Genomic DNA, 27,283 nt, shown 5'->3' on the forward strand with positions numbered 1-27,283 from the left:
TGGCATCAAGTGAGCAGCTGGAACAGACAATTTGAACCATACCAACAATGGCTGATATATTTTATGAAGAAACATGCAAATACTAAACAATACTCTTACAGCGCATACCCTAAGTGCAGGGTATACGCAAGTCGAACACTATTTGCACATTGTTTACTAATGTTGGCTACGAAATGTCACTGCCAAATTAGGGCTAAGCTGTCTAAAACCCTCAAACCTCAACTCAAGTCAAAGCGAAGGTCGTTTTATACATATATATAAATACATACATAGATTATATATACATATAATACATACATACAGTCATTTACTTATTATATTCATATATATATTTATTTCAATTAAAAACTATTTATAGGGCATGCCCGATTCGTTCTGGCGCAGCTGCGAAATTGCTTGGTTTCAATTTCGTTTTGGTCGTTTGCAGTTGTTTCCCCTCTGCCTCTGCCTCTGCCTCTGCCTCTGCTTCTTCTTGCTTTTCTTTCGCTCTCTTCATACTCTCTTGCGCATCGCACTTTTACCTGCTTCTTATGATTATTACCCGCTGTAAATTATATTTATATTGCTCGAGCGTGTGCAGCTGGCAGCGCAGGAATCGGCCGTCGTCTGGCGTCTGGCATCTGGAGGATGGGACAGTGCGCATGGATCCCGGCGAGTGGCGACAGCATAAACTGTGCTGATTATGTGGTGCCAAGTGGCCAAAAGCTGGCACTTTCCAATTGCAGGTGCCTGGCCCTGTCGTCTATGGCTGCTGGCTGCTGGCTGCTGGCAGACCCCCCGCGAAGGGGGAAAGGCTGGAGCGAGACAGCGAGAGGCGGAACCAAAGTCAAAGTCGAAGCTGCGGCTAAAGCCAAAAGCCCATGGCAATGTCAGCAATAGCTGTTGCCTTTCCTATCTCCTGCGTTGCTCATGTTCTGTTTATGTATTTGTGTTGTTGTTGTTGCTGTTGCTGTTGTTGTTGTTTGTGTTTTGGGCACACCGCACGCGGTGTCTTCGCTGCTTGTCTTTCAAATTTGTTGAGTATTCATTACGGTTTAAAGTTTAATGAATTCTCGCGCCGCGGCCAGCCAGCCAGCGCCTAGACTCAATGTGCATGCACGCGAATTCAGCAGACGGACACGAACAACGAGCAGGAACTGGAGCAGGAGATGGAGATGGAGATTTGGAACGGACACGCACAGAGAAAACTCTGGCTGCAGGCGCCTTGGGGCCACTTTCCGGTTAGTCATTTATGTTGTTCCGCGCACAATTTTGTTTGATATCAAATGGTTGCTATTTTTAATTAAATTATCTGGGCCAAGCCAACTTGGGCACAGTCCCAAAAACTTGCAAGACGAGCGCCATGCAGGAGCGTATTCCAGCCGGTAATTAACACTATATATATGTGAAATAAAAATGGTAGATATATATATTTCTATATATATAAAGAGAGAGAGAGAGAGAGAGAGAGAGAGAGAGAGAGACTGCCTGCAACATGAATTGGAAAGCGCACAAAAGCTGCTCACGATCAAAAACTGTGAAACGTGACATATTTCCATTAGCAAATGCCCAGCAGAGCTTAAGCCCAGCTGAAAACTACATTGCAAGGGCTTATGCTGCCTTCTTAGTTACATCTATATGCATTTGTTATATTTCAAAGTTTGAGCGAGCGAGACAGAGAGAGAGAGAGAGAGAGAGAGTTGTTCAATTCGTACAATTTATTGCAACTTTGCAGACGAATCGAAAGAGAATTGTTAATTGAAATTAACTCGAAAGTAGAAGTTGTCGACAAAATCGTTTCTTCCCCTTCAATTCAGACAGTCTTTACTCTAACACACATATATACATGCATATGTATACGTGTACATATATCCACCTTTAGTTCAATGCAACTTAAGCTGTGTCAGCGCTAACTCTTAAATCTCCCCCGATTCCTGCCTCAACTTGTACTTGCTTTATCTTCGCCTCTGCTGACACAGTTGAGAAACTTGTTCCAACTTTCATTTGTGCTCAATTTAAACTTTGCTTATTCTCTGGCTCATACGCTCGATTCTCTCTCAATTTACACTTATACTAAGGCATATCTACTTATGCTTGTATCTACTTTTATCCTACTCCACTTGTGTCAACTCTTTGGCTTCCATTTTTACTTCTTCTATATAGTTGTACGTACTTATCTTCACCTACTTCAACTCATATACTATTACTAATACTTGCAGCTATTCACACTTATACTTAAATGCGGATCGAATATATAGTTTCTCACTTGTCTTCTTTGTGTACTTATTCTCATACACCAAGCTACTCACACTTGGACACATTTCTAGTTGTGCTTATAAAACTTCTTATACTCACTGTTAACTCTCTCTCCACTTATACTTATATCCGATTCAAGCTTTACTTATACTCACTTAGTGTCATACGTATACTCTTTTAGTGACTGTGCTTATACAGCTTCTCATTTATATCTCTACTCTTATACTAACACTTATACTATGCCTCCTCATACTTCTACCCACTTGATGCTTCGCTGAATATAACTCAGCTGGTCACACTTATACTCATTTATGTTTCTACCACTTCTCTCTCTCTCTCTCTATCTATCTATCTCTCTCTCTCACGCTTTCTACTTTCAATTTCAAAGTTTTCTTTTACTCATTGATGGCTCTACTCCCACAGCATCCCATTTTTGTTTCTTTACCGATTCCCACTTTTTACTTTACTTATACCTCACACTTATACTCACTTTGACGCCTCACTTATACTCAGCTACTCACACTTATACTTATTTGTAGCTCAAGTTTTACGTTTGTCTGTCAACTTTTACTGATTCGCCCTTTTACCTATCTCGAAACTCCTTCTCTCTCCCTCTCTGCCGCCCATCTCACTCTCGCAGTTCGCGAGCTCTATGTCTATTGCTATTCTCTTTCGAGTCTCCTCTCTGTCCATAAATCTGGAGCATTTATTAAAAATCAAGTGATGCCTCGAATTAAGCCTCGGCTATGACGCCGAAGCGGAAGCCCGGACCAGAAGCCAAAACCCTAACCAAAGAAGGACGCCGTTATTGCTTTCAGCTGCCCCAAGCTTTTTTGCACCGTTGAGCCAGTACACACACACACAGACAATACACAGACACACACAGACACAAGCCTTGCTAGACGAAAATTGAAAATTGGAGTCCTTTAAATATTCAACTTAAAGTCAAATAGAAAAACGTTTTTGGACAAAATTTTAGTTTCTCTCTACGAATTTATTGATTTGTTTATAAACATATTTATTATATATTAGTTTAATAAATTCTACAAAAATTCCTTTTCGAAATCTCTTAGAGTTTATCTTTGATTTCATTCTTTCAAGGTTTTTTTTTGAAACTCTAGCCGTGATATACATATATATATATGTATTTATATTTGTATATCATGGCTTGATTGATTGATTGATCTAATGTAAAATCGTTGCTTAATTTGGTATACCCTTCTGACGCTGCTGTCGAGAGGGCATCAGAATAATAACCGTAAAATGTCAACGTGTCAAAATTTGCCAGCAGCTTCCTTCCGTTTACGCAGCGAAACACAAAAAATATTTTAGCACACGCACTACGCAAACACACAAACAGTCAGTCAGTCACGCACACACACACACACACACACACACACACACACACACGCACACACGCACGCACACATAGATATACATAGCACACAGTCATGAAGGCGAAAAGGTTTCAATCTGTGAAAATGCGTAGCACAACAGGAAAATGCACAGCCGATCGAAAGAAAAAAACCAAAAAAAATAACAAAACAGTTAATAGCTGATAGACTAGCAAATACCACGCAAAATATTAAACCAACTAAACATAGTATATGAAAATACTTTTGTCGTCGATTCGAACTGAGGGAGAAAGCAGTCAAGTGAGAGTTTGGTAAACTCTTCGCTAGAGAAATGCAAAGGCACATACTTTCGACTGCTTTGGGCAATCAGAGGGCTTCACGTCAATCAGTGTCAATCAATCTATTAGCTCAATATGCCCACTTGGCTTAGCTGAGTCTACAGAGTATAAGTGAAAGTGGCAATGGAGTCTGCTGCAAGCCATGAGCGGCTGCACATGTATGAGTGTTGCTATATATATATGTGTGTGTGTGTGTGTATGAGTGTGCATGTGTGTGTATGTGTGTGTGTGTGTGTTATAAACATCCTAAATAAACAATTTAACAGCTTGAAAATTCCATTTATTAACCTTTTTCCGCATAATAAAATTCGAAACCTTTCCAACACACATGTACACGCCTCTCGCACACACACACACACACACACATACCAAAAAAAATACAAGCAAAATAAAAGAAGTATTGCACAGCGTAGTGAAGAGAAAAATAATAATATGGCACAAAACAGAAGAGCAACAGAGCAACAACAACAGCAACAACAACAACAACAACAATGACAATACCAACAACAACAACAACAACAACAACAACAATTTGCTGGAGTGGATTAATAACAAAGTCAACAAGGATAACACGCCTTAATTATGTATGTACAGGCGTTAGTGCGCACTGTGGGCGGGGCACTTGGGGCAGGTGGCCATCTGGTGGGCTGGCGGGCTAACGGGCTGGTGGGCGGATTCGTGAAAAGGAGGCGGCGGCTGCGACGACGACGGCGCGGGGCCTTTTGGGGTTGAGAGCGGGTTAATGCGACGAACAGGAAGAGGGGGAGGGGCGGCTCAGGTGTTTTGCGGCTGAATGACGTAAATTGTAGTCAAACAGCAATAGAGACGGCAACAAACAAACAAGTGAAACAAAACGGAACGAAACGAGACGAGACGAGACGAGACGAAATGAAACAGTCAAGCAGCCAGCCAGCAAATGCGGGTCTTGCTCCACAGGCTCACAGATCTCTGCGAGACGGCATCCGTTTGCCGTCCTCCCCACACTGCATTGATGAGCTGAGCTGAGGAGGCTGCTTAGTACCTACATATGTGCATGTATGTGTGTGTGTGTGACTGGGTGTGTAAAAGCAAATACTTGTTAACAAATGCGGGCACACTGCGCGCATTTTCATAAATGAATTTCATTTGTGATTTCGCCAGCCAAAACGCTCTCAATTCTATTGACACCAGCCTCGCCTCTACTCTCTAATCCTCTGTCCCCGTTCTCTGTCTTCTTCTGCCTCTGCTTCTCCTCTAAACTCTTTAATTGCCAGCGAATCGGGCGCTTGTTTCGCTTTTTACACTCTTTTGATTTAGTAAAGGGAATTCTCGCCTTCTTGTGTTTATATCTAGATGAAATGTATAGAGAATGGAATAAGAAGTGAAACATATATTGAATTGATGCATTCCGATTTTCTATATATTACTGTATATGCAATTATTATAGAGCTTTCTCAATTGAAGAAAGCAAATTAATATCTGCCACAGGCATGACATCCTCAAGTACTTCTGGTTGGCCTCCCGATGAGCATTGCCATTAGATATAATATTTCATGTTAAGCTGATTATGAGCATTAGCATTAGATGTAAGTTAGATAGGGATAGCTCAACTTTTTACTCCGCAATTAATGCATGAGCTTCAAAGAACTTGCACAAGTATAAAATTCTCTTGAATTTCACGTTCTCCGCTAAGATTATATATTTTCCATATCATTTCAATTAGAGTCTTACAATTTTAGCTGCTTCTGTTTGAGACAAACAAAAAATTATAATAAAAAAAAAAACGTAATCAAATAGAACGGGATACTCTACTCAGCTCAGAAAATACTAATCGAAATATTAAAATAGAAATCTAAAAAAAAAATGTAGTGACAAAAAATTAATAAATTAGCGTAATCGGCGACAATTCAACTTATAAAAACTCATATAAATATTATATAAATTTTCGTCAAAATAAAGCATCTGTTTACAGGTGTAGACATAGTATATTGTACTTCAATTTATAGAGAAAATCGAGTCGTATCTCACAGAGGAAGTGTTTTCAAATCTCTCAAATCTAACTGAAAATATACAGTTCTGCTAAGTGAAATGAATGCATTTTGCCTAAATTAACAATTAATAATAGCATCACTCACATCTGAGTAATTCATGTGCATACGGCGCGTATACGTAATATGTGGTTCAGTAGCATTTGGCGTACATTGGGCCAAGACTTGGCTGTGGGTGACGTATGCCTACGACAACGAGTTAATTTCGGAGCTGCTGGCCGTCGCTTGCAGAGCCAAGAATGCATTTTGCAATCAATAAACTAATTAGTTTGGAGCAAAATGCTTCTAATTGGAAGGCAAATGAGGAAAGTGCCGCATGATTTGCATATGAGACGCATAGGAATATGGGAAATTTGAGCAGCTTTGAAATGAAATTTAAATAATTTGCGAGCATTAGCTTATAAGCTGTCGGTCAAGTGGTATCAGAGAGAGAGAGAGAGAGAGAGATAGGGACAGAGAGAGGATGAAGATTAGAGAAAGAGAGAGAGAGAGTAAACACATTTGCCTGGGCTTAGGCGTACAATAAGTATTTAATTACAGCAGACACAAATCAGTGTTTAGTCAAACATATATAAGTACGTATGTATATGTGCCTATATACATAGTCATTTATATACATATGTGTATGTATTTTGCACACTTGTTTAGATACACATAACTTTATGCAGATTGTGGAGAATCGAAATGAAAGTTTCAGCTGTTGAAACTACACGCGGATTTTCGTATTCCCAGTGCAGCAATTAAAATTCTTAATCGCCTACATTAGCCCCGGACAGAGAGGCAGAGAGAGAGAGGGAGACAGAGGCAGAGAGGCAGTCATATTTGAATGCACAGCTCGCTCCTCAATTGGGGCAATTTGCAGTCGGCTGCTGGAGCAACAATTAGAGAACATTCAAATCGTATCATGTGAAATTGAAGCGTTAATGAAAATGTGTTGACATGAATTTTCATGTTCACCTATTACACTCTACTTCTCTCTCTCTCTCTCTGCCCCCTGCCCGCTCACGCGCCCACACAGACATAAAATGTATCTTTGGCATATCAAGTTGGCATAAATGCAATTAAAAAGCATTCAGCGTATGAAATTACGAGCATGAAACATTTCCATATTCATTTTCTTCATAATTAGAGAACGAAAAACAAAAACAAATCACAAACAAAAAAAGCAAAAGCAAAAGAAAACATTTGTTGCGCAAGTATTTAGAATACATTCAAGAATCAGGGAAAACTCGAGAGGCTTTCCCTTGCCTACTTTGCGGGGCAAACTCAATTTCTGTTGCTCTCAGGCGCCATCAAATATTTAACGCTCAGAATGCTTAACACGATTAGATTTGCCTCTTTCTAATTGCATCAAATTTTATACTCATTAGCCGCCCATCACATGCAGCAGATGCGACGGCAGGCATTCCCCAAGACTTTGTGGACTCCTTTGTTGCCGCAGATGGAATCAGCGCCCCAATAGCATAAGCCTTTGCCGCTCACTCAGACGGGCGGCACCCGCCGCTGCTGGGGTCAATAGCACTCGCCTGGGAGGAACCAGAATGCTGAAATAATTGGCACCCAGACTAGACAAACACCTCGCCCTCCAGCACTTCCTTCTGGAGAATGCAGCCGAGGCCGTCTTGAGCAGATCTTCTGATGCTTACTAGCTGAGGATCAGGAATATCTCTAGGTCAAAGATCAGAGGTGAAAAGAGTGAAACCCTCTGGTGATTCAGTTCGAATTCTTCAGTCAATGTCAGACAATGAATTGATTATTTCATAATCTATAAAATGAGCCCTAAGCAATAATTCTTTCTACTCTAGTCGAAGATCAGTTACGTATTTTAAGATCAGAAATATACATTAGTTGAGTGAAACTAAAACTCAGCTCGCCGAAATACTAAATTGATAAAAAGCTGTTGTTGTTTTCTGTTGTTGCAAATCGGCTCAATATACACAAATAAAATGAGGTACCTCTTCAATATTATACTATAATTCAAGTAAACTATTTTGCTGAGCTCTTTAAACAAAGGTTTGTCACTTTGTATTCAAATTTTGGTCACATTTTTTAATTGAATTTGTATTTTGTTTAATTAAAATATTTTTGAATACGAATTATCAATATACACCACATAATATTGTCAACATTTTGTTATTCATTATTATATGGTTTTTTTTCCCTTTTATATTATTATATTTATAATATTCAAAGCTATTAAAAAATCTTAAATTTAATTTTATATTTAGTTGTGCAGCATTTTATTTTAAAATAAACAAATATAAAAACGACAATGAAACATTCGCTTTTAATTGCACTTTGGTTGAATTTAATTTCAGAATTAAAAAAATTTTTTTATGTATTCCAAATTTAATTCAATTTTATCATTGTTCAAAGAATAAAAATGGGATACAATAAAATATATAATATAGTACAGAAAAATAAATTAAATATAAAATAAACAATAAAAAAATCCAAAAACTTGTTTTCAATTTGATACACTAAAATTATAATTTTTATTTATAGATTATATTATATTATATTATATTATTATATTATATTATATATAGTAAAATTATATTAAATTATATTTTATTGTATTAAAATGTCTTACTCTTCATGCTTAAATTCCAAATGTACAATACATATTTAATAAAATATAAATGAAGAGCAAAACATATAAAGACTATAAAATAAAATTAAAAAATTATATTAACATTAAATGAACTGAAATTGAAGTAAGGCGAATTTTCAACTGTGAATGCCTGATTTAAGTCCAGAAAACTTGTAAATTCTTCTATTTAACTTCGCTTTGCTCAAATTGTTTTAGATTGTTGTAAATGTTTGATTAGATTAGCTTAGTTATGATATTTGGCATTCGGCATTTGGCTTTTGGCATTTGGCTGTGGCTGTGGCTGTGGCTATTTGGCTATTTGGCTATTGGCCGGAACGGAATGCAAAGTCTTAGGATTACAATACTCACCAGATGCGTAGGCAGCGCAACAGAGATGGAGAGATTGATAGACAGAGAGGGAGATTCGCTGTAATTTGTTTTTATTTATATATTTGTATTTTTCTTTTATTTTGGTTTTTAGCACTTGGCGAAAAGTTTATTCGACCCGAAAAGAAATTAGGCAAAATGCTGTTGCTGCTGCCGCTGCTGCTGCTGCTGCTGCTGCTGTTGCTGCTGCTGCTGTTGCTGGATGTTGGTGATGTTCGGGTTCGAGATTGGCGTTTTAAATACTTTCGAAAGTCATTAGGCCGCCCGGGCGGGGCTTCAATTAATTCGATCTACGGCGATGGCGAGTGGCTTTGAAGTGCCTGTCAGAGCGCTGACAGTTGGAGAAGGAATAATCGAAAATTAATGCAATCGCAAGGCGGCCCAGGCGAGGGCCAGGAATGCGGCCAAGTCCTGGCAAGCTAGTGGCGAGTTCTCGCTGAGCGAGCGAGGGGAGGGGATTTCATTTGCTTGCCAGCTTGCCAGCTTGCAGCCGCCTCGACAACAACAACAATTCACACAAGCACCGTTTCGGAACAACAAAAAAATAACAAACAAACAACAAACTGTGGACGAACCATTTGGCAAAGAGTGCACAGCGCAACAAAGCGTTGACTTGGCTCCGATCTTCTCGTGGGCCGCAAGGAATTGATGTTTACGCGTCGCTGCGCCTTAAGGGCTCGCGCCTCCGATTCCGGCCGTGTGTAGCAGAGCAACGGCAATCGCAGTAGCACGTGGCACGAACTACGCTGACTAAGCTAACTTCAACTGGCTGCGCTACAGTGAGTACTCTGGCATGAAGGCTCTTTCTTGGTGCGACTTGTCCGACCGTTTCATGCGAGACCACGACCTCGACTGAACGGCGTGAACGGCGCTAACGGCGCTAACGGCGCTAACAGCGTCGAGCCACAGCGAACGAACGAACGAACGGACGAACGAACGACTACGTCAACAACAACAGCAAACGGCAACACGACCACGGACAATCAACTGGCTCGCTGGCTGACTCGCTCGCTGGCTCGCTGGCTGTCTGCTCTGCTTCGACTGAAGCGCAATTTTCAACTGAGCTGAGCTGAACTGAGCCACGTGCAACGATTCCGAGTTGATGTTGATGCTGCTGCTGCTGCTGCTGGTGCTGCTGGTGCTGCTACGGGCTGCTCCAGGCGATTGCCGCACAGCTTCCTTCATGCACGAGCCGTAACAGCGGCGTGCTTCGGCCGCTGTTAGCCGCTCTGTTAGCTAACAGCAGCCGGAATGTTACGAAATATAAACAAATAAACGCAAGATTTACGTCGTTTGCTGCTGCTGTTGTTGCTGCTGGCGTCGCTGCCTCTGCTGCCTCTGCTGCTGTCCCTGCTGCTGCTGCTGCTATCGCTCCATCGCCTTTTCTCGCCTTTCTTTTTGGCGTTTGTTTCATTTCATGCTGCGGCGGCTGCCACGTGCAGCTCCAGCGAGCGGCCCAACGGTTAGTAGGGGCATTCCATTTCCCTGCGCCTTTATTTCATTTTTAATTTCAGCCAAACTTTGTAAATTATAAAATTAAAGCTCTCGCCCCACGCGCCCTATATCTAATCTATTACGTCTCCCAAATATAGAAAGAGGCGCAAGTCCTCGACCATGAGTTGTGGCTCTCTGTATACCCGTACGTATTTTCTTCATTTTATTAGACGTATATCTGCATTAAGTTTTAAATATTATCTTTGGGTGATCATTAAAAAATAAAATGAAAAAAATAAAAATAAAATCTTTCGTGAATCTTTAATTGACTTTCAGGTATTTGCTAACAGTCTTATTTAGTATATATCTGAATAAGTATTGTTTGATTTACATTCATTTTGAAGCATTTTCCAGCACTGCGAATCAACATTATGGCTTGCAAACAAAATCAATTAAATTGAAATTCCATCGATCATTAATTTCATTTAAATAGAAATTGTTTTTTGCATAGACCCAAAGTTTTAATGCGAAGGCATTTCGCAACACTGGAATCACAGTTAAAAATTGTTTGCTGCGAAAAAGTTTCAGTGCTATAATTAAATGCTTAAAAGTTGTCAGCTTTTAATTGAACAGCTCGCGCAATCTTGAAGCGCGGAACAGGTTGGACGACTACGTGGACGGCACGGACGGACGGAATGATGGACGGACGGACGGACGAATGGATGGATGGATTGCTGAATGGGCAGGGCAGCAAGGGCAGCACGAGTCCAAGGAAGGTTGAAAGGTTTATAATCGATGGCTTCTCGGCGCGAACGTGCGCGACACACATTTCATTCTGGAATACCCTGTGGTATGACCAAGCAGAAAGTTAGATTGAGCCTCCTTAGGAAGCTTTGCATTAGGCTTATCAGCACTTGGCACATCTCATTCACCCAGAGATCTCTCGCAGTGCGCGGCATCTCTCAGTCGAGTAGCTGCTAATAGCTGCTAACATTATTTTTCTCCTTTTTTTTTTAATTAAGTTAATGAGCAATTAAGCGATATTTAGAAAAGCGGGAAGCCAGAGCAAATCCATTGACAATGGCCGCAGAGCACTGCCGCTTGACAAGCTGAAAGGCTGGCAGGACATCGGGGACAGAAAGAGAGAGAGAGAGAGAGATGACGAGAGTGGGAGCGAGCCAGAGAGAGGGCACACGAAATGCACCAGCAGCAAGCCAAGAGCAAAGTCTAAAAAGGTTCTCACAACAACAACAGACAAGCGTGTGAAATTGAAGAGCCCAATAATTAAAAAAAAAAAATAAAAAATATATATATATTTAATAAGTTGATAATTTTATATCATTAGATTCCTTAGAAAAAATATATTAATAAATAAATAAATGTATGTATACAAAATTTTAATTTAAAAAAAAAAAAAACACATATATTTAAATTTGTTTTGTTAATTAAAAATAAAAAAAAAAAGGAAAATTCAAATTCATTTAACAGGGTTCATGTCTATGCTTAAGCAACTATTAACATTCTGCTAGCATACATCAGCATTTTCAACTCTTAACACCTGTTTACATTTCGTTAAATTTTACAGCTCGTCAAGTGTGGAACGCATTACCCGTTTAGCACATACCACAACCGTTCCAAGTTATGGCAATGTTGCCATAAATATATGATTGTCCCAAAAAGCTCTTCTCAAAATAGGCATAAATATAGGTGCTTGTCTTAGCTGTATCCAAGTTTCAAACAATGAAACAGCTTTCACGGAGCTTAACGCGTGCTCTGGTTTATTGACCCCATTGAAAAAAGCTTTTTGTTCTGTTTTTGCGTGCCTCTAACCCCAAATAATTTCCAATAGATGGAATCAAAGTTGTTCCAGTTCTCTTACACACACACACAGGCACAATTATACCTGCATTTAGCGCGTAAACGAACTTTGATTTGTGATTGACTAGAATATGCTCTGCAGCCGGAAAGAGATTTTCCCGATACGCCCACTCGGAGCGTGACAAATCAGAAAATGCCAAATCGAATCAGCTTTATTTTAGACACTATTGTTGCTAGAGACTTGTGGCTTAGTAAATGTTATTGTGGGGTTGACAACAAAAGATCAAAACGATGTGGTGATATACCTACGCCCACAGGAGCGTGTTAAACGGTTAAAGCTTATACATACATATATCAAAATTTCACTTTTTAGTTACTAATCATCTTCCCTATCGATGTCCCAAATATATTGGTAGCGCCTCTTTTAGGGCGTGGTGAATAGAAAAATACCCTGTAACTTTCTAATTTATAGAGCGTAAGCATCTCAGTTTTAAGGTAATATTTTCCTAGACTTCTTCCACCACTTGCCAGGAATTATAGATATAAATTTGGGGTCACGAAGTATAAACAAAGTATCATACAGTCGTTGACGCCCAACTGCATTGCAAGTAAGAATACTTGGCTTGAAAATGTGAACAAGAAACATTCAATTATTCAATTGCATTCGATAACAATGTTTTTACTTTCGATAGCTCAGCAGATATTGTCGCAGAAACAAAAAGAAATGGGAAAATCAAATGGGAATCTTGATTGGTTTGTGAAGGGGAACAAAGTGAGAGCGAGAGAGAGATATTTTACACATATGTAGATATATATTTCATTTTCAATACTTCCCTCTCCTTCTCCCTGCCCTTTTGTGTCGACGACTTGTGCTTGCCGGGCATATCCGACTAGGAGCCCTGTCAATAGCTGATATTCCAATTAGGTACATAAATTTCAGTTAACACACACACACACAGCAGACAACATACATTCATATGTGAGTATGTGTGTGTAGAAATGCAGCGAGTTGTGGCCTAAGCCGGAAGTTGTATGACAGCTGAAAATGATATGGAATCAGACAAAGAAAATGCAGCTGTCAATCGCAGACACACACACACACACACACACACACATCTATAGCATTTGATTGAAGTTTGGGCATAAAAAAAGATGAAACAATTTGAATATTTTACTAACTTGACTTCAACTATTCATGCACGATTATTTTGATTGATTGCACAAAGAAACGAAACATATTAATGTTTGTATTCATAAACAGATGTTTGGCAACATTTCAATGGAAATTTATGCTGCGCGTATTAATATTAATTACAATCAAATGAATAATTAATTATAATAATTACTTGAGCGCAAAATTAACGCATTTACTGAGCCATCAGCCTTCATTTGTGTTTCATTCGATGTATTTTACATTTGCATTCAGGCAACAGCAACAAAAATGCACAACTTAAACTTTTGAATATTATCGACTGCATCATCAAATTGTTATTGAATATATAATTTATAATTTTATGACAGAGCGCAGAGCGTGTTGCGAAAGCTGCCAAAGCGACAAGCAAAAAACATTTAAATTATTTATTAACTGAATTAGTAGCAACAACAACAACAACAACAACAACAAATGTTTATGAATTGCATTTTGTTAATTAGGCAAATGCACAAATCTCTTGATGCATAAATAATGTTATATCTATCTCAAAAAATATATATATATTTATGAATAAAAAACTAAAAATTAAAACATATATTGAATAAAAAAGAGAGCTTTACTCGAGACTGCTCGACTATGAGATTCCCTGCGCACAGCGAAGACCTGATAATGACATACATATATGCATATTACATACGAGCATATCAAGCCACGGGTCTCTAGTATTTTATATAGGATTTTCGCCTATCTTAGAAGGCAATGGGAAATATTAAGATTCTATAAAATACACAAGAGTCGTTACGCAAAATTCAGAAGCTCTTAAGATGTAGGGGATCAAATTTTGTATCTGAATCTCTATAAGGTTATAAATCGATCAAATTAAAGCGAGATTAGATATCGATTATTTTGTAGGCAAACGCATCATTTACAGCTCTTATAAGTTCAGAGGTCAGACAGGGCTGATCGCTTATATCAAGAGTATATACATATTCTGGGACTGCCACGCCTTCTTCAGCCTGTTACAAGCACTTTCAGAAAACTATTACACCCTGCCTTCCCATTTTTAATGGGTTCAGGTCAGACATAAAAAAAAATGAAAACATATGTAAAAAAAAAACGGCTTTTGTTTATGTATTTTATTTGAATTTCATTTACATTTCAAATGTTTTCTTCTTTATTTGATTTTAATTTTTTAATTTTTTTATTGGATTTTATTTTGTTGTTTAATTATTTGCATTTATTTCTTTCACTTTGGCCCTTTTGTTGTTAGATGCGCTTCGACTTTAAATGGCCAACGGAAATTTGCATAATTAAATTATTTAATGTGGTTTGCCAATTTAGCCCATCAAAGATTCAAACTGCGAAACTACCTGAAAATTAAACAAGAAAAAGCTAGCCGACTTACACATACCCTGTATGTAGCGTGTGTTTCAATTTGTTCAAAAGAACTATTATATAAAGTTCAAGAATAATTTTATTTCTTATTAAATATTTTCTGTCATCGATTCCAGGCGTTGATCGACTTAAATATACCCTTTCAGTGCCATTCAAGGCTTGCATTGTTATTAAAAACAATATATTTATGTAATACTATAGATATGCAAATATATATTTCTTGACTCCCTAATAGTTGAATGGCTCAGTTATACCCTGTAATCACCATTTAGGGTTACCGTGTCACAAACATCATTTTACAAAGTTATGCAAAGTTTTTAACCTGCATATACATGTCTTGTGACTGTTAGTTCCCGACATTGATCGACTCAAATATATCCTAGAATGATCGTAAAAGTTTAGTGTATAAAAAATACCAAATATATCAAAGTTTCTTCTATTCATAAGCACGTTTCATGTGTTCTAGATATTGATCGACTATTGATTATACCCTATAGTGATTATTTATAACTGATTTGACAATAAATGAAAAATTTGAATATGGCAAATATAGATGTTGGGCGACTGAAGCATACCCTATAGGATTACCCTGAAGCTCAGTTACTGTCTCATTGCCACATATGTCAGCGTGCAAAGAAAATATCATAGCGGATTGATTGAGCGGAGCTCTAAGGCATTTGAATCAGAGCTAAGCTCTTAATAATCACTTATCTCTAACTTTGAATACAGCTTGTTGAAATCCAAGCGCATTAATGTCAATGCAAATGTTAATAATCCATATTAACTATACGCAAGACATAGCAAACTAATTTTAAGTAGATGCACAGACAATCACGTCAAAGTCGATATATCCAGGGAAACATGTTTTAGCTACATTTTAGCAATGGGTATCTACTAAGCCAGTCTTCTCCCCTTGCACTGCTTCCATCTCAAATCTCATTAGGTTTTAAGCTGTGCGAAAATAAAACTGGTTCAGCGCAGCGCTCAAAACTTCGAAAAATTTGCTCAGCTCTCGGCATTGACGGAGCAGATCATCTGATCGACAGACAGCTAAGCGTCAGCTAATGGGCTTTGGATATGCCTGACTGCCGGCGACCCCCGGCAATATACACCCAATACCCTAGACTCTGGTCAGCTGCTGCTGCTGTGAGGTGAGGCGAGGCGAGGTGAGGCGAGAGCGAGGCGAGGTGAGGCGAGGTGAGGCGTGATTAATTGCGCTGCTGATTAGAGGCACACTGGAAGCCATGGAATAGGAGCGACAATATTACGACACATCGAACGTCTCCAGGGCTCAGTTCAGTCACACTGGACTTTCGAATATGCATATTACATATTTTCCACTCTGCGGACAATGCTTATGATTCACATTTGTTTCCTCCTCTCTTTCTCTCCTTTGTCTTAGTTTTGTAACTTGAAATGTATTAAAGTTAATGGAAAACAGTTTGTTAGATAGATTGACCTGCTATTTATGTGGGTATTTTCCTTTCTGTTGCCCACAATTGCCTTTGAACTCAATGTTTGTTGCGTCTCATGTTCAATTGTTACAAATTGGCAAGCCTTTGAGTTGTTGCTGTTGTTGTTGTATATGAAACTCCACTCATTCAGAATGTCAAAATGAAAAGCGTAAATAAATGTTTAGTCATGTGAAAGTCTGTCGAAAGGGAAGAAGAGGAAAGCATATAAATCAAAGCATGTAGAAACTCTGTCGCTTGCGAGATAAACAAAATAGAATATTCAAATCGAATATGAGTGCCCAACACTTACAGGGTAAGTTAGCTGTTAGCTAAAGCTTGAACTGAAATGAGTCGAAAGTATTCAAAGTAAGTCAGGGGGATTGTAAGCTGAATCAAAGTGAGTTAACTTGAATCAGAAAGAGTTAGAGTGAGTTTGAGTGTCAGAATAACGGGCAATGGAATGTTGTCAAATATGATTCAAATCGAGTCAAAATGAATCAAACTGAGTAAAAGTCAATTATTGAGTCAGAATTGAATCAGAGTGAGTTAAAGCGATTCAAAGTGACTTTAAATGAGTCAGAGTCAGAATAAGAGAGCATGCAGTGGAATCATATGTGATTCTAAGTGAGTCAAAATGAGTAAACGTGAGCCAAAGTGAATCAAAGTAAGCTAAGCTGAATCAAATCGAATCAAAGTGAGTCAGTATGAGTCATAGGCAGTCACAGGGGTCTGAAAACGCAGTGTAGTTGGAGTCAAAAATGACTAAAGAGTGTGTAAAAGCGATTCAAGACTAAATCAAACCAGTTGAATTGAGGAAAAAGTGAGTTGACGAATATAGAATGGAACCAAAGTGAGTCAATAGGTGTGACAAGTAAGCTATCGAGTGTGTGATACCTTCTCTCTCTCTCTCTCTCTCTCTCTCTCTCTCTATCTCTGTCTCTATCTCTGTCTCTCTCTCTCTCTCTCTCTCTCTCTCTATCTCTATCTCTCTCTCTCTCTCTCTCTCTCTCTCTCTCTCTCTCTCTCTCTCTCTCTCTCTCTCTCTCTCTCTCTCTCTCTCTCTCTCTCTCTCGGTGTCCGCTCTATCTCCCTCCAGTCAACCAGTAAACACCTGTCAATAGTTTGTATGTGCATATACCTCGTAGCTATACAAATAAAGGGGTGTGTTTGTATCCGATGTATCCCAAATAAAAATGAAGTCAATCAGATATGCTTAAGACACAACTGATCAGATGTACTGAAACTGGTTGCTCTCATTAGGTGGGTGTGCTTTATGATCGATCCAACTGCAACGTCAGGCCAAGACAGAAACTAAGTTGGCAGCAGTTGCTCCAATATCAACTATATATAGACATTAGACATATGCCCATTTATGCGTATGCATATTTATAGATGCCTGTATTCATACACATATATGCAGCTCATGGATGTTACAAATTTCGTTTTACAAGTAGCCAAGATTATAATATCTGGCTGTTAGCCATTAAAAGATACATTAATAATTTATAGATTCGTCTATTTTGGGTCGTGAACTTGTTTCTGGGTTTAATGCAGCGCAGCTGCTTGTTGTTGTTATTGTTGTTGTTGCTATCATTTCTCTTTGGATATCAATTAACAATTTCGTTCGTTTGTTTAGCTCTGGATGGCCGTATAAATAGCAGCCAACGAGCATGGCATCAATATTAGTAACTGATTAAGCTTCCAGGCTTAACTTCGTCCAACAAGAGCTAAAGCTGAACCCAAGCAGAACCGACAACAAAATGAAGGTAACAAACGCCCGCAACTCCAAGGCGAAAGCATTTCATCTTCAATTTTCGACTCCCTTTTGTGCCTCAGGTGTTCGTCTGCCTGTTCCTGTGCGTGAGCCTGACCCAAGCCGGCTTCATCGGCGGCGGCTACGGCGGCGGCTACGGTGGTGGCTACGGCGGTGGCCACGGCGGTGGCTACGGAGGTGGATATGGCGGTGGTGCACCCACCATTGTTAAGGTCATCCATGAGGAAGACCATGGACATGGGCATGGACATGTTCATGGCGGCGAGGTCAAGATTGTCAAGGTGATCCACGAGGAGGCGCATGGACATGCGCATGGCGGTGGCTTCGAGCATGGTGCCGGCGGTGAAGTCAAGATCATCAAGCTCATTCAGGAAGGTGGCTATGCGCACGGCGGCTTCAGTCACGGTCACGGTCACGGTCACGGTCACGGCGGTGATGTGAACATCGTCAAGGTGATCCACGAAGCTGGTGGCGCCATCGAGCACGGCCACGCCGGACACTTTGTCGCCGATCATGGCCACCAGGTCGAGGATGTGAAAGTGGTGACGGTGGTGGGCGAGGGCGGCTATGGCGGCGGCGCTATTGGCGGTGCTGGCTGGTCTGCCGGCGGTGGCAATGGCTGGGATTAAGCTCAACTAGGCCATTAGCTAAAGCAGCATAGTCCCATGCCCACACACACGCACACACACACACATATACGCACACACATACACGCAACCATGTGATTGGCCAGGCACTCGACTCGCTTGTTTCTGTTGTCCGAGTTGAGCAACGGCATTAGCCTTGTAGATGTTGTTACTATATCTTTAAGATGGCACACATACCATGTGCCCGTTGTTTTATTTTCGTTTGTTTTTTTTTTTTACCAATACATAGTCTTTTTTTTTTTCGTGTTAAATAGTTTATAAACTGTACAAACCATCTTCAACTGTGTTGAAAAATATAAAAACAAAAGCCAAAACATTTAAACATCATTATTCCTCGTGTGGCTGGCAGCGGGAGTCCCCGAGCCACGCACTAAATATCACAGGGTCGCGTACCCGATTTGACGTCGGCAATTATGCACGGCAATGATGATCGGATCTATCATTAACATGAACAGCAATTGGCCAGACGCCTAACTCGATCATTAGCTGCACAGCATGTAGCACAGATCCGAGCCGATCGAGATGTGCCCCCAGACACGGCTTAATAGAAAATTGCAGAAAATTGAAAGACGAGCAACAAAAAGCATTTTGACACCTGGAGTCAAACAGTTTCCAGCCATATATACCTCACATGTATGTATGTGTGTACTAATAGGTAAACAAGCTGGTTTCTGGGTCGGAAGCTCTGACTTAAATAAGACCCATTAATATTTTTGGCATGAGGTGAAAGGCGTCTTCGCACAATCCACAAATGGACCGCCTTAATTTATGTATAGTCATAGCTATCATAGACACAGGGAGAATGAACGGGAGAGAGAGAGAGAGCGAGAGAGAGTAGATACCTTTATGGACATTAAGTAACTTTAATAAGCTTTGCTTTTCTTTTCTTTTCGCGCAGCTTTAAGATTTTATATGAACCACTCTACATTTCATGCCACTGCTGATTGCAGCTATATCAATTTATTTTTTAGCAAGGAAATCAGAAGGAAAAATGGGCGACTTGAAGGTACCCTATAAATATGACAGCAAGTTATGAGTGCTATGAGTATATAAGACAGATAGTAGAAACAGAATAGATAAAGATAGAGAGAAAGACAGAGAGGGAGAATGAGTGAAAGTATCATAAAAAGCGAATAGGAATATCCCATTAAGATATGACAGACATAGGTGAACTAAATGATACTTCCAGCTAGATGAAACTACCAATAAGATAATCACAGAGAGGAGCTTCTTTGTCTAGTTGTAGTTGAACTATTTTAAAGGCTTACACATGTATACGATTGGGACTTAAATATAATGCTCAAGGCTTACATATGTATATTGAAAGACACATTGAGTTTATGAGATTCACATAGAAAGGCTATAGTGATGAATGAAGAGAGTAAGCTATATAACAATATACTCATATACAAATTTATGCATGTTTTGCGAATCGCATAGAAAGGCAATTCACCTCACATCTATTGTTAGTCACAGCTGAGCTTTGCTCAACAGACAACAAATGTGGATGTGACAAATGCTTTCATAATTTGCATTTATCCACTTTTAGCGGCCCATTTGAGTGGGTATCGAAAACACATTCATTAATCAAAAACATATTTGTCACATTGATTTTATTTTGTCACTATGATGATGATATGCCAAAAAGTCAACTCGACTGGCAGCATAAGAGGATTATTACTTCACGCCACATTTGGATAACATTTAGTTATAACGATGTCAAGTTGGATCAATTTCAATTTAGGGGATGCCCCCAGGCTGACAGGGAGCGAGTCTACCTGAGGTTGGTGGTAATGCAGCGCGAATTGTGCAATAGTTTAGCACCATTCAAATTATATTATATGTATAGAAGCTACGAGCTTTGGATAAGTTTGTACCTTGGTATTGCAGCACTAGCAAAACAAAGTTTATGTCTTATATTTCAGTGCTTCTTAGGAAGCTATTAAAAATCTGTTAAGTCTCAACCAATGCCAATGATCATTATAATTATTAATAAAATACTCTGATAATAATATAATATATTAACGTATCGAATCTTGGGATTGCATAATCTAGCGCTAATTATAGCAAATGAAGAAATTATAATGAAGCTCTATTCGTGTACTTATGTCGGAGATCAGGCAATATGATGTAAATTGGAAACCTGTTTAGCGGCTTACGCCGTCCGCGCCGGCAGACGAACCCTCGTCAAAAATCGAAGACGGCAGCAGCCCTGAATTGAAGCTCAGCTAATAATACTAGCTCGTAAATCTAACGAATTTCCAACGGCAAAAAGTTTTGAAAACATACAAATTGCAGAGATTTGTGAGCTTGAATTTATTTCATTTACAGCTCAACATAATTGCTGGACCCACAGAGAGCCAGTCGGGCGAGCTGGATGTCGTGACTGCGTGGGATTTGTGAGCTTCCGCGAGCCCCGTAAACAATGCTGCTGCAATTAACTTGGAGCACAACACAGCTGAATTATATTTGCTATCTATCAAGTGTCGATCCGAAGGCTTAACAAATTAATAAGCCCCCTCGGCGCACTTCTTATACTCAACGAAATCGAGACAGCGGAGACGAGCCCCAAAGCTGTACAGATTAAATGTATATCAATTAATTTTAATCTACGACAAGATTTTGGTAAATCAAATTTTGTAAGATTAAATAAAGCGCAAGCATATTATACATAACTTGTATATAGATATCATACATAACATATAAAACATGATCTTTGGTTAGGAGCTGGTTAGCCTCGGCAGGAACTGCATCCCATGGAACTGACTGCGACATGTGACGACCCAGAGCTTATGTTATAGTACCCTACTATATCTGACATCGACATCACACTAGATATTCTATAAATATAACCCATTTCGATGAGCTCAATATCGGCATTGTTATCTTTTCTCATTCTCTCAAATAACCTTTATATCTTTTCAGGCATATCTATTTTGTCACCGTCATTGTAATTCTCATCGCGCCTTTTGATTCTTTAAAAGAGTTTACTACATATATCATTTCATAACTCTAACTTTAATCAGCCTTTTGTGATAATAAGTTTTGCTTAGCTTTTGATTGGCCTTGATAATTATCTACTCTCACTACAGTCTCATGTATACACATATATACCATCCTACATCAAACATATATTTGATACATAAAGAAAAATAAATACAAAAAAAAAACATAGCCCACACATACGTTAAATGTCTTCATGAATTATATTAAGAAAGTTTCTTTCTAGAATAAAAGTTATTAGGTAATTAAATTGTAATAGCATTTTTTACTATGGGAAAGATGCGCCATAAGAGCAGCCCATAAGCTGGGCAGTGAGCAAAGCGAGTTATTATTTATATATATATGTGTGTGTGTGCATGTAAGTGTGTTTGTCTATATGTCTATGTGTATACATATGTGATTTGCTATGTGTGCACACAAGAAGAGTGAACGGATTACACTTGGCTGGGCTTAGGGTGTCTGCCAGTCGTACACTCTCCACTAGAGCACTCTTGCCTGTTTATCATTGGGCCAAGTTTATAATAACTAAAGAGGAAAATGGCAAACGTTGCTCCAGCAGCGTTATTAAACTATTACAATGCCCATATAGCTAGGGCATCTTATGAAGGCTTCGTTTGATTCGGAGCTGCGTTTGGTTTGGGGTTTGGGGCTTGGGATGTGGGGTGTGGGGTGTGGGGCTCAGAGTGTTAAAAAGCGCTACTTATTCGCATTTGGCTTTGTTGTGTTTGGTTAATGCTCTTTGTGCAAGCGCGCTTTGATGAATTGCATAACGAGCCAATGAAGAGAGCCCAGAGCTGTGAGCGCCGTGAGCTCAACACGCCAGCGAAGGCGTCGGGAGAGATGGCTTTGTGGTCTTTGATGGTTGAATGATGGCTGTATTGATGGCATAATCCGAGCAGAGCATCGCGTGGACAACCAATTAGAGTGTCATGCATTAGCATACACTTGGCTAACGGGCCGGCTGGCCGGGGGCAGGGTCGAGCTGGTTTTGTGGCTTTGGGCCCTCTTGGGCTCTTGGCCAGCTCTTGTGGGGCCATATAAGGCAGCGCGAGTGCACTGCAACGGCACAGTTGAAGTTCAGCTCTCGTCGAAGTCGCATTTGTAATCCCAACTCCTAGCTCCAAGCAAGACACAGAGCCAACATGAAGGTGCGTCCTCCTGCCACCGGATCGGTTCAGCTCGAAATATCGTCGTCGTCGGGATTAACGAAATTTCGAGCTAAACTTTATTTAATTTTTTTTTTTAACTGTTTTTTATTTTTTGTTTTGTGCCGTGCCGTGAAAATGTCGTAATTGGAATTGATTTATTGTGCTGTTTCTCTTCCAAGGTATTCGTTTGTCTGCTCGCTGTGTGCAGCATGGCCCATGCGGGCTTCCTTGGCGGCGGCAGCGCCCTCAGCTCCGGTGGCGGCGGCGGCTACGGCGGTGGTCATGGCGGCGGCTATGGCGGCGGCTACGGCGGCGGTCATGGTGGCGGCTATGGCGGTGGCTACGGCGGCGGCCATGGAGGTGGCGGCGGCGGCGGTGCCGTGAAAATCATCAAGGTCATCTCTGATGGTGGTGCTGGCGGCGGCTATGGCGGCGGCTACGGCGGTGGCTATGGAGGCGGTCATGGCGGCGGCTTTGGAGGCGGCTATGGCGGCGGCTTGCGGCGGCTATGGCGGCGGTGCCAGCACTGTCAAAATTGTCAAGGTCATCTCCGACGGCGGTGCCGGCGGCGGCTACGGCGGCGGCTACGGAGGCGGCTACGGAGGCGGCTATGGAGGCGGTCATGGCGGCGGCTATGGCGGCGGCTATGGCGGTGGCTATGGAGGCGGCCACAGTGTCAGCTCTGGCACTGTTCAAATCGTCAAGGTCATCTCCGATGCAGGCGGCATCAGCAGCAGGCGGTGGTGGCGGTGGCGCCGGTGGCTGGGCACCTCAGGGTGGCTGGGCCTCCAGTGGCTGGTAAACAGCGATCCACAATCCACGTACTTGCGATACCTTTGTGTTTGGGTCTCTGTGACATGTGTGCTGTGTTTGTTTGGGAGCTCGTGCAGCGGCCCTTTCACTCTTTGTTTTTTGCATTAATTTTTTGTTGACCACTCGAATTGTAAATACTCATTACATTAAAACAAATAATACAGGCGTGAAGAGCGAAGCCAAAATGTTTGCTTAATCCGCAGTGTTAATTATGGGAGGCCAGACCAGAGCCAGGCGCGAGCTGAAAGTCATTTCCGCTAGCGACAATCCTTGTGGAATCAGCAGCCGCACTTGTTTACACTGCACAACATGACTCGTGGCATTATGGAAGTCTTAGAGACTATATTGGGGAGTGACAGTTGACTAGAGAGATCTTTCTCTGGATTGGATTGTATAAAGTGGAAAATAAATCAAATAAAAAATGGATGAAATGAGTAGATAGAAGTATACAGCAACAGCATACAGCACTACAAGCATACAGCATACAGCATACAGCATACAGCATACAGCATACAGCATACAGCATACAGCATACAGCATACAGCATACAGCATACAGCATACAGCATACAGCATACAGCATACAGCATACAGCATACAGCATACAGCATACAGCATACAGCATACAGCATACAGCATACAGCATACAGCATACAGCATACAGCATACAGCATACAGCATACAGCATACAGCATACAGCATACAGCATACAGCATACAGCATACAGCATACAGCATACAGCATACAGCATACAGCATACAGCATACAGCATACAGCATACAGCATACAGCATACAGCATACAGCATACAGCATACAGCATACAGCATACAGCATACAGCATACAGCATACAGCATACAGCATACAGCATACAGCATACAGCATACAGCATACAGCATACAGCATACAGCATACAGCATACAGCATACAGCATACAGCATACAGCATACAGCATACAGCATACAGCATACAGCATACAGCATACAGCATACAGCATACAGCATACAGCATACAGCATACAGCATACAGCATACAGCATACAGCATACAGCATACAGCATACAGCATACAGCATACAGCATACAGCATACAGCATACAGCATAATCCTGTTAGAATTAAACATGTCCATTCCAATTACAATTGGCCACAGGGCTCAACTGTTTTTCAGCTGTTTTCTCATATTCCATTGTAGACTCAACAATGTTGTTGCCTGTTGCCTGAGCACTTTCCTATGTCCACGCTAACGAATCGCCCACTGTGAGTGCACAACTTTGGGCACAATAGGGAATAGATAGCAAGTGCCTAACATTTCGTACGAACTACAAAAACTTTTTGGTCTGCTCTTGCATAAGAATCGTTAAAATGAAAACGAAATTGTTGCATGGCTCAAGGTAAAAGAGAATCCATCGGCAGCAGCTGCAAATGAAAGGGAAAACGAGCTGGAGCTGACTGACCTATCTGGCTAATGTAAATGAAATCTGTGGAAAATTTCACACACAGCCATCGCTTCAATAAGATGAACAAATATGGGCCGTTGCCAATGGCAGACAACGTGTGCAGCTGCAGCATTTCAATTAACGTCTCGCTGCGAGCCAACCCCCTACTCGTGCCGCTACTCGTGCCCCTACCCCTACGCCTATGCCTATGCCTACCCGCTGTTGTACCTGTCCAGCCTGTCGCCTCTGTCGACGTTCCATCAGAGCTTTGTTGAGCTCTGTGTCAATGGTGAAGCGCAAAAGCTTCGGCGCACAAAGCTGCAGCCGAGGCCTGATTGGCCCAGTGCGTCGAGCCAAGCTCAGGACAGGCGGGCATCGAGTCGGAAGTTTGGCTCCGTCTGGTCCTTGACGTCGATACGTGGGTGCTGTCGGCACATGTCAAAGTCAGACAGTCAAAAAGTAAAAGTGCAGCTGCTCCACAGTTCAAGCCATTCAATTAAACTTTTCAAACGTGGCCAGAACAGACCTCCGCCCCGCCCCCCTTCCAGCGAAAGGTATCACAGAAATCTTGCATTCTTCGTGAACGACTTTTTCATAAGCACTTCAAGTGCAAAAGCAGCTCAAAAGCGGGTTAAACTCTCCGGCCAGCAGCTGGAAAGATGAACACAAACAACTAGATAAAACGAATAAAAGGCAACAACAAAGCGGAGGGGTGCAGAGCGAAGAGGGTGAGTGCGGGAGGGAATAGAGAGTGAGTTTAATGGAGTGTTAAAAATAAATTAGTTTAGATTGGCAGAACAACTGAAACATCAAAGCATGATGGCCACTGGGGACTACTTCAATTCCTGAGAATCGCATGGAGAGGCAGTGCTTCAGTAGACATCGTTTGAATGTTATTTATTAACGAAGACTGAGCTCATACATACAGATGTTTGTATATTTATATGTATACGTGTATATATCATTATCATATACTTATACATATATACCCTTACATATATACGTATACATACATATATACATTTACCTACACATACATACTTATGCATATATAATACATATATGCATCAGAGTATTATTCTTATGCATCATCATGTACATCATATGCGCCATCTTATTCATCATCATATGCACTTTATGCATTCATTATACAAATTCATTATACAAAATCCAAAATACATATGTTTATAGGTAAAAAGAAAAAGTATACACCCCATACCCCCTATACCCACCCTATAGCACCCCATACAACCCCGATACCACCAGCCCCTATACACCCCTATACCCCCTATACAACCACCTAGTATAAAATTCCCCCCCCCACCACCTATAACCCCTATAACCCACCTATACCCCCCTATCCCCCTAGACCCCCTATACCCCCTATACCCCCATACCCTATTATACCCCCGATACCCGCTTATACACCCCCTTAACCACTATAACACTATACCCCTATACCCCCCTATAGGCCCCTTACCACCCCAGATACCCCCCTATACCCACCTATACCCACCCCCCTATAACCACCCATATACCCACCTATAACCCCACTATACCCACCTATAAACCTAACCCCCCTATACCCCCCTATAACCACCCCCTATACCCCGCTATAGAACCCACATATACCCACTATACCCCCTATACCCCTATACCCCTATACCCCCCTGACGCCCTATACCCCCATACCCCATACCTACCCCTATTATTAACCCCTAAACACCCCCCTAACCCCCTCTTACCCCTACTCCCCTATACCCCCTAACCCACCTATACCCCTATACCCCCTAACCCACCTATGCAACCCTATTTTAGCTAAACCTATACCAGCCTGATTCTATGATTATGAAAAATAGTTCACCCCATACTGCAATCAATCTAAGATAAGTGATTTTTCAAATTCTGCTATATGTTGGACACTATTGATGCTAGAGGCCTCAAATTGGGTATATATACTCTGGCTGGCCTCCCAAAGACCAAACCGTTTTGGTGGATATATTGTATTTCCGCCCACAGAGGCGTGACAAACCGCAAAAGTTTATATCTGCTAAAGTATAAGAGCTAGAAGCTTCAAATTTTGATAGTCAAGTTACTAGTAACTTCCTCTATCTATCTCCAAGTATTATTGTTACGCCTCTTTAGGGGCGTTGCATATCAAAAAATACCCTGCAATCTTTTTATTTTTGGAGCGTAAGCATCCAAATTTTGCAGCTAGGTTATGGTTAGCTCGATACATAGGCTGGCCAAAAATTAAGTGTCTACGTCCAGTAGG

The 27,283-nt window shown here is 40.7% G+C and overlaps 3 protein-coding genes across 3 annotated transcripts in view; 2 read left to right on the forward strand and 1 right to left on the reverse strand.

Annotated features, from left to right (window-relative positions):
- Window positions 1-10,011, reverse strand: part of nAChRalpha7 (nicotinic Acetylcholine Receptor alpha7) — a 162,084-nt gene extending 152,073 nt beyond the window's left edge. The window contains 2 exon segments of the mRNA XM_089263333.1: window positions 8,918-9,266; window positions 9,511-10,011. The gene's annotated coding sequence lies outside the window, so the exon portion shown is untranslated.
- Window positions 10,012-17,852: 7,841 nt separating this feature from the next.
- LOC115565380 (uncharacterized) lies at window positions 17,853-18,924 on the forward strand. Its single transcript, XM_030390516.2, has 2 exons — window positions 17,853-17,955; window positions 18,026-18,924. The coding sequence occupies exons 1-2, from the start codon at window positions 17,950-17,952 to the stop codon at window positions 18,590-18,592; spliced, it is 573 nt and encodes a 190-aa protein (XP_030246376.2). The 5' UTR covers window positions 17,853-17,949; the 3' UTR covers window positions 18,593-18,924.
- A 3,730-nt stretch (window positions 18,925-22,654) lies between these two features.
- On the forward strand, window positions 22,655-23,745 carry LOC115565379 (uncharacterized). The gene is given in 4 exon segments (XM_030390515.2): window positions 22,655-22,761; window positions 22,941-23,257; window positions 23,259-23,489; window positions 23,491-23,745. Coding segments are annotated over 4 exon segments (627 nt in total). The 5' UTR covers window positions 22,655-22,755; the 3' UTR covers window positions 23,564-23,745.
- The last annotated feature ends 3,538 nt before the right edge of the window (window positions 23,746-27,283 follow it).

The sequence above is a fragment of the Drosophila navojoa genome, chromosome X, assembly GCF_054131105.1.
Source record: "Drosophila navojoa isolate 15081-1374.11 chromosome X, UAZ_NAV_1.0, whole genome shotgun sequence".
In the NCBI taxonomy this organism is placed as follows: Eukaryota; Metazoa; Arthropoda; class Insecta; order Diptera; family Drosophilidae; genus Drosophila; species Drosophila navojoa.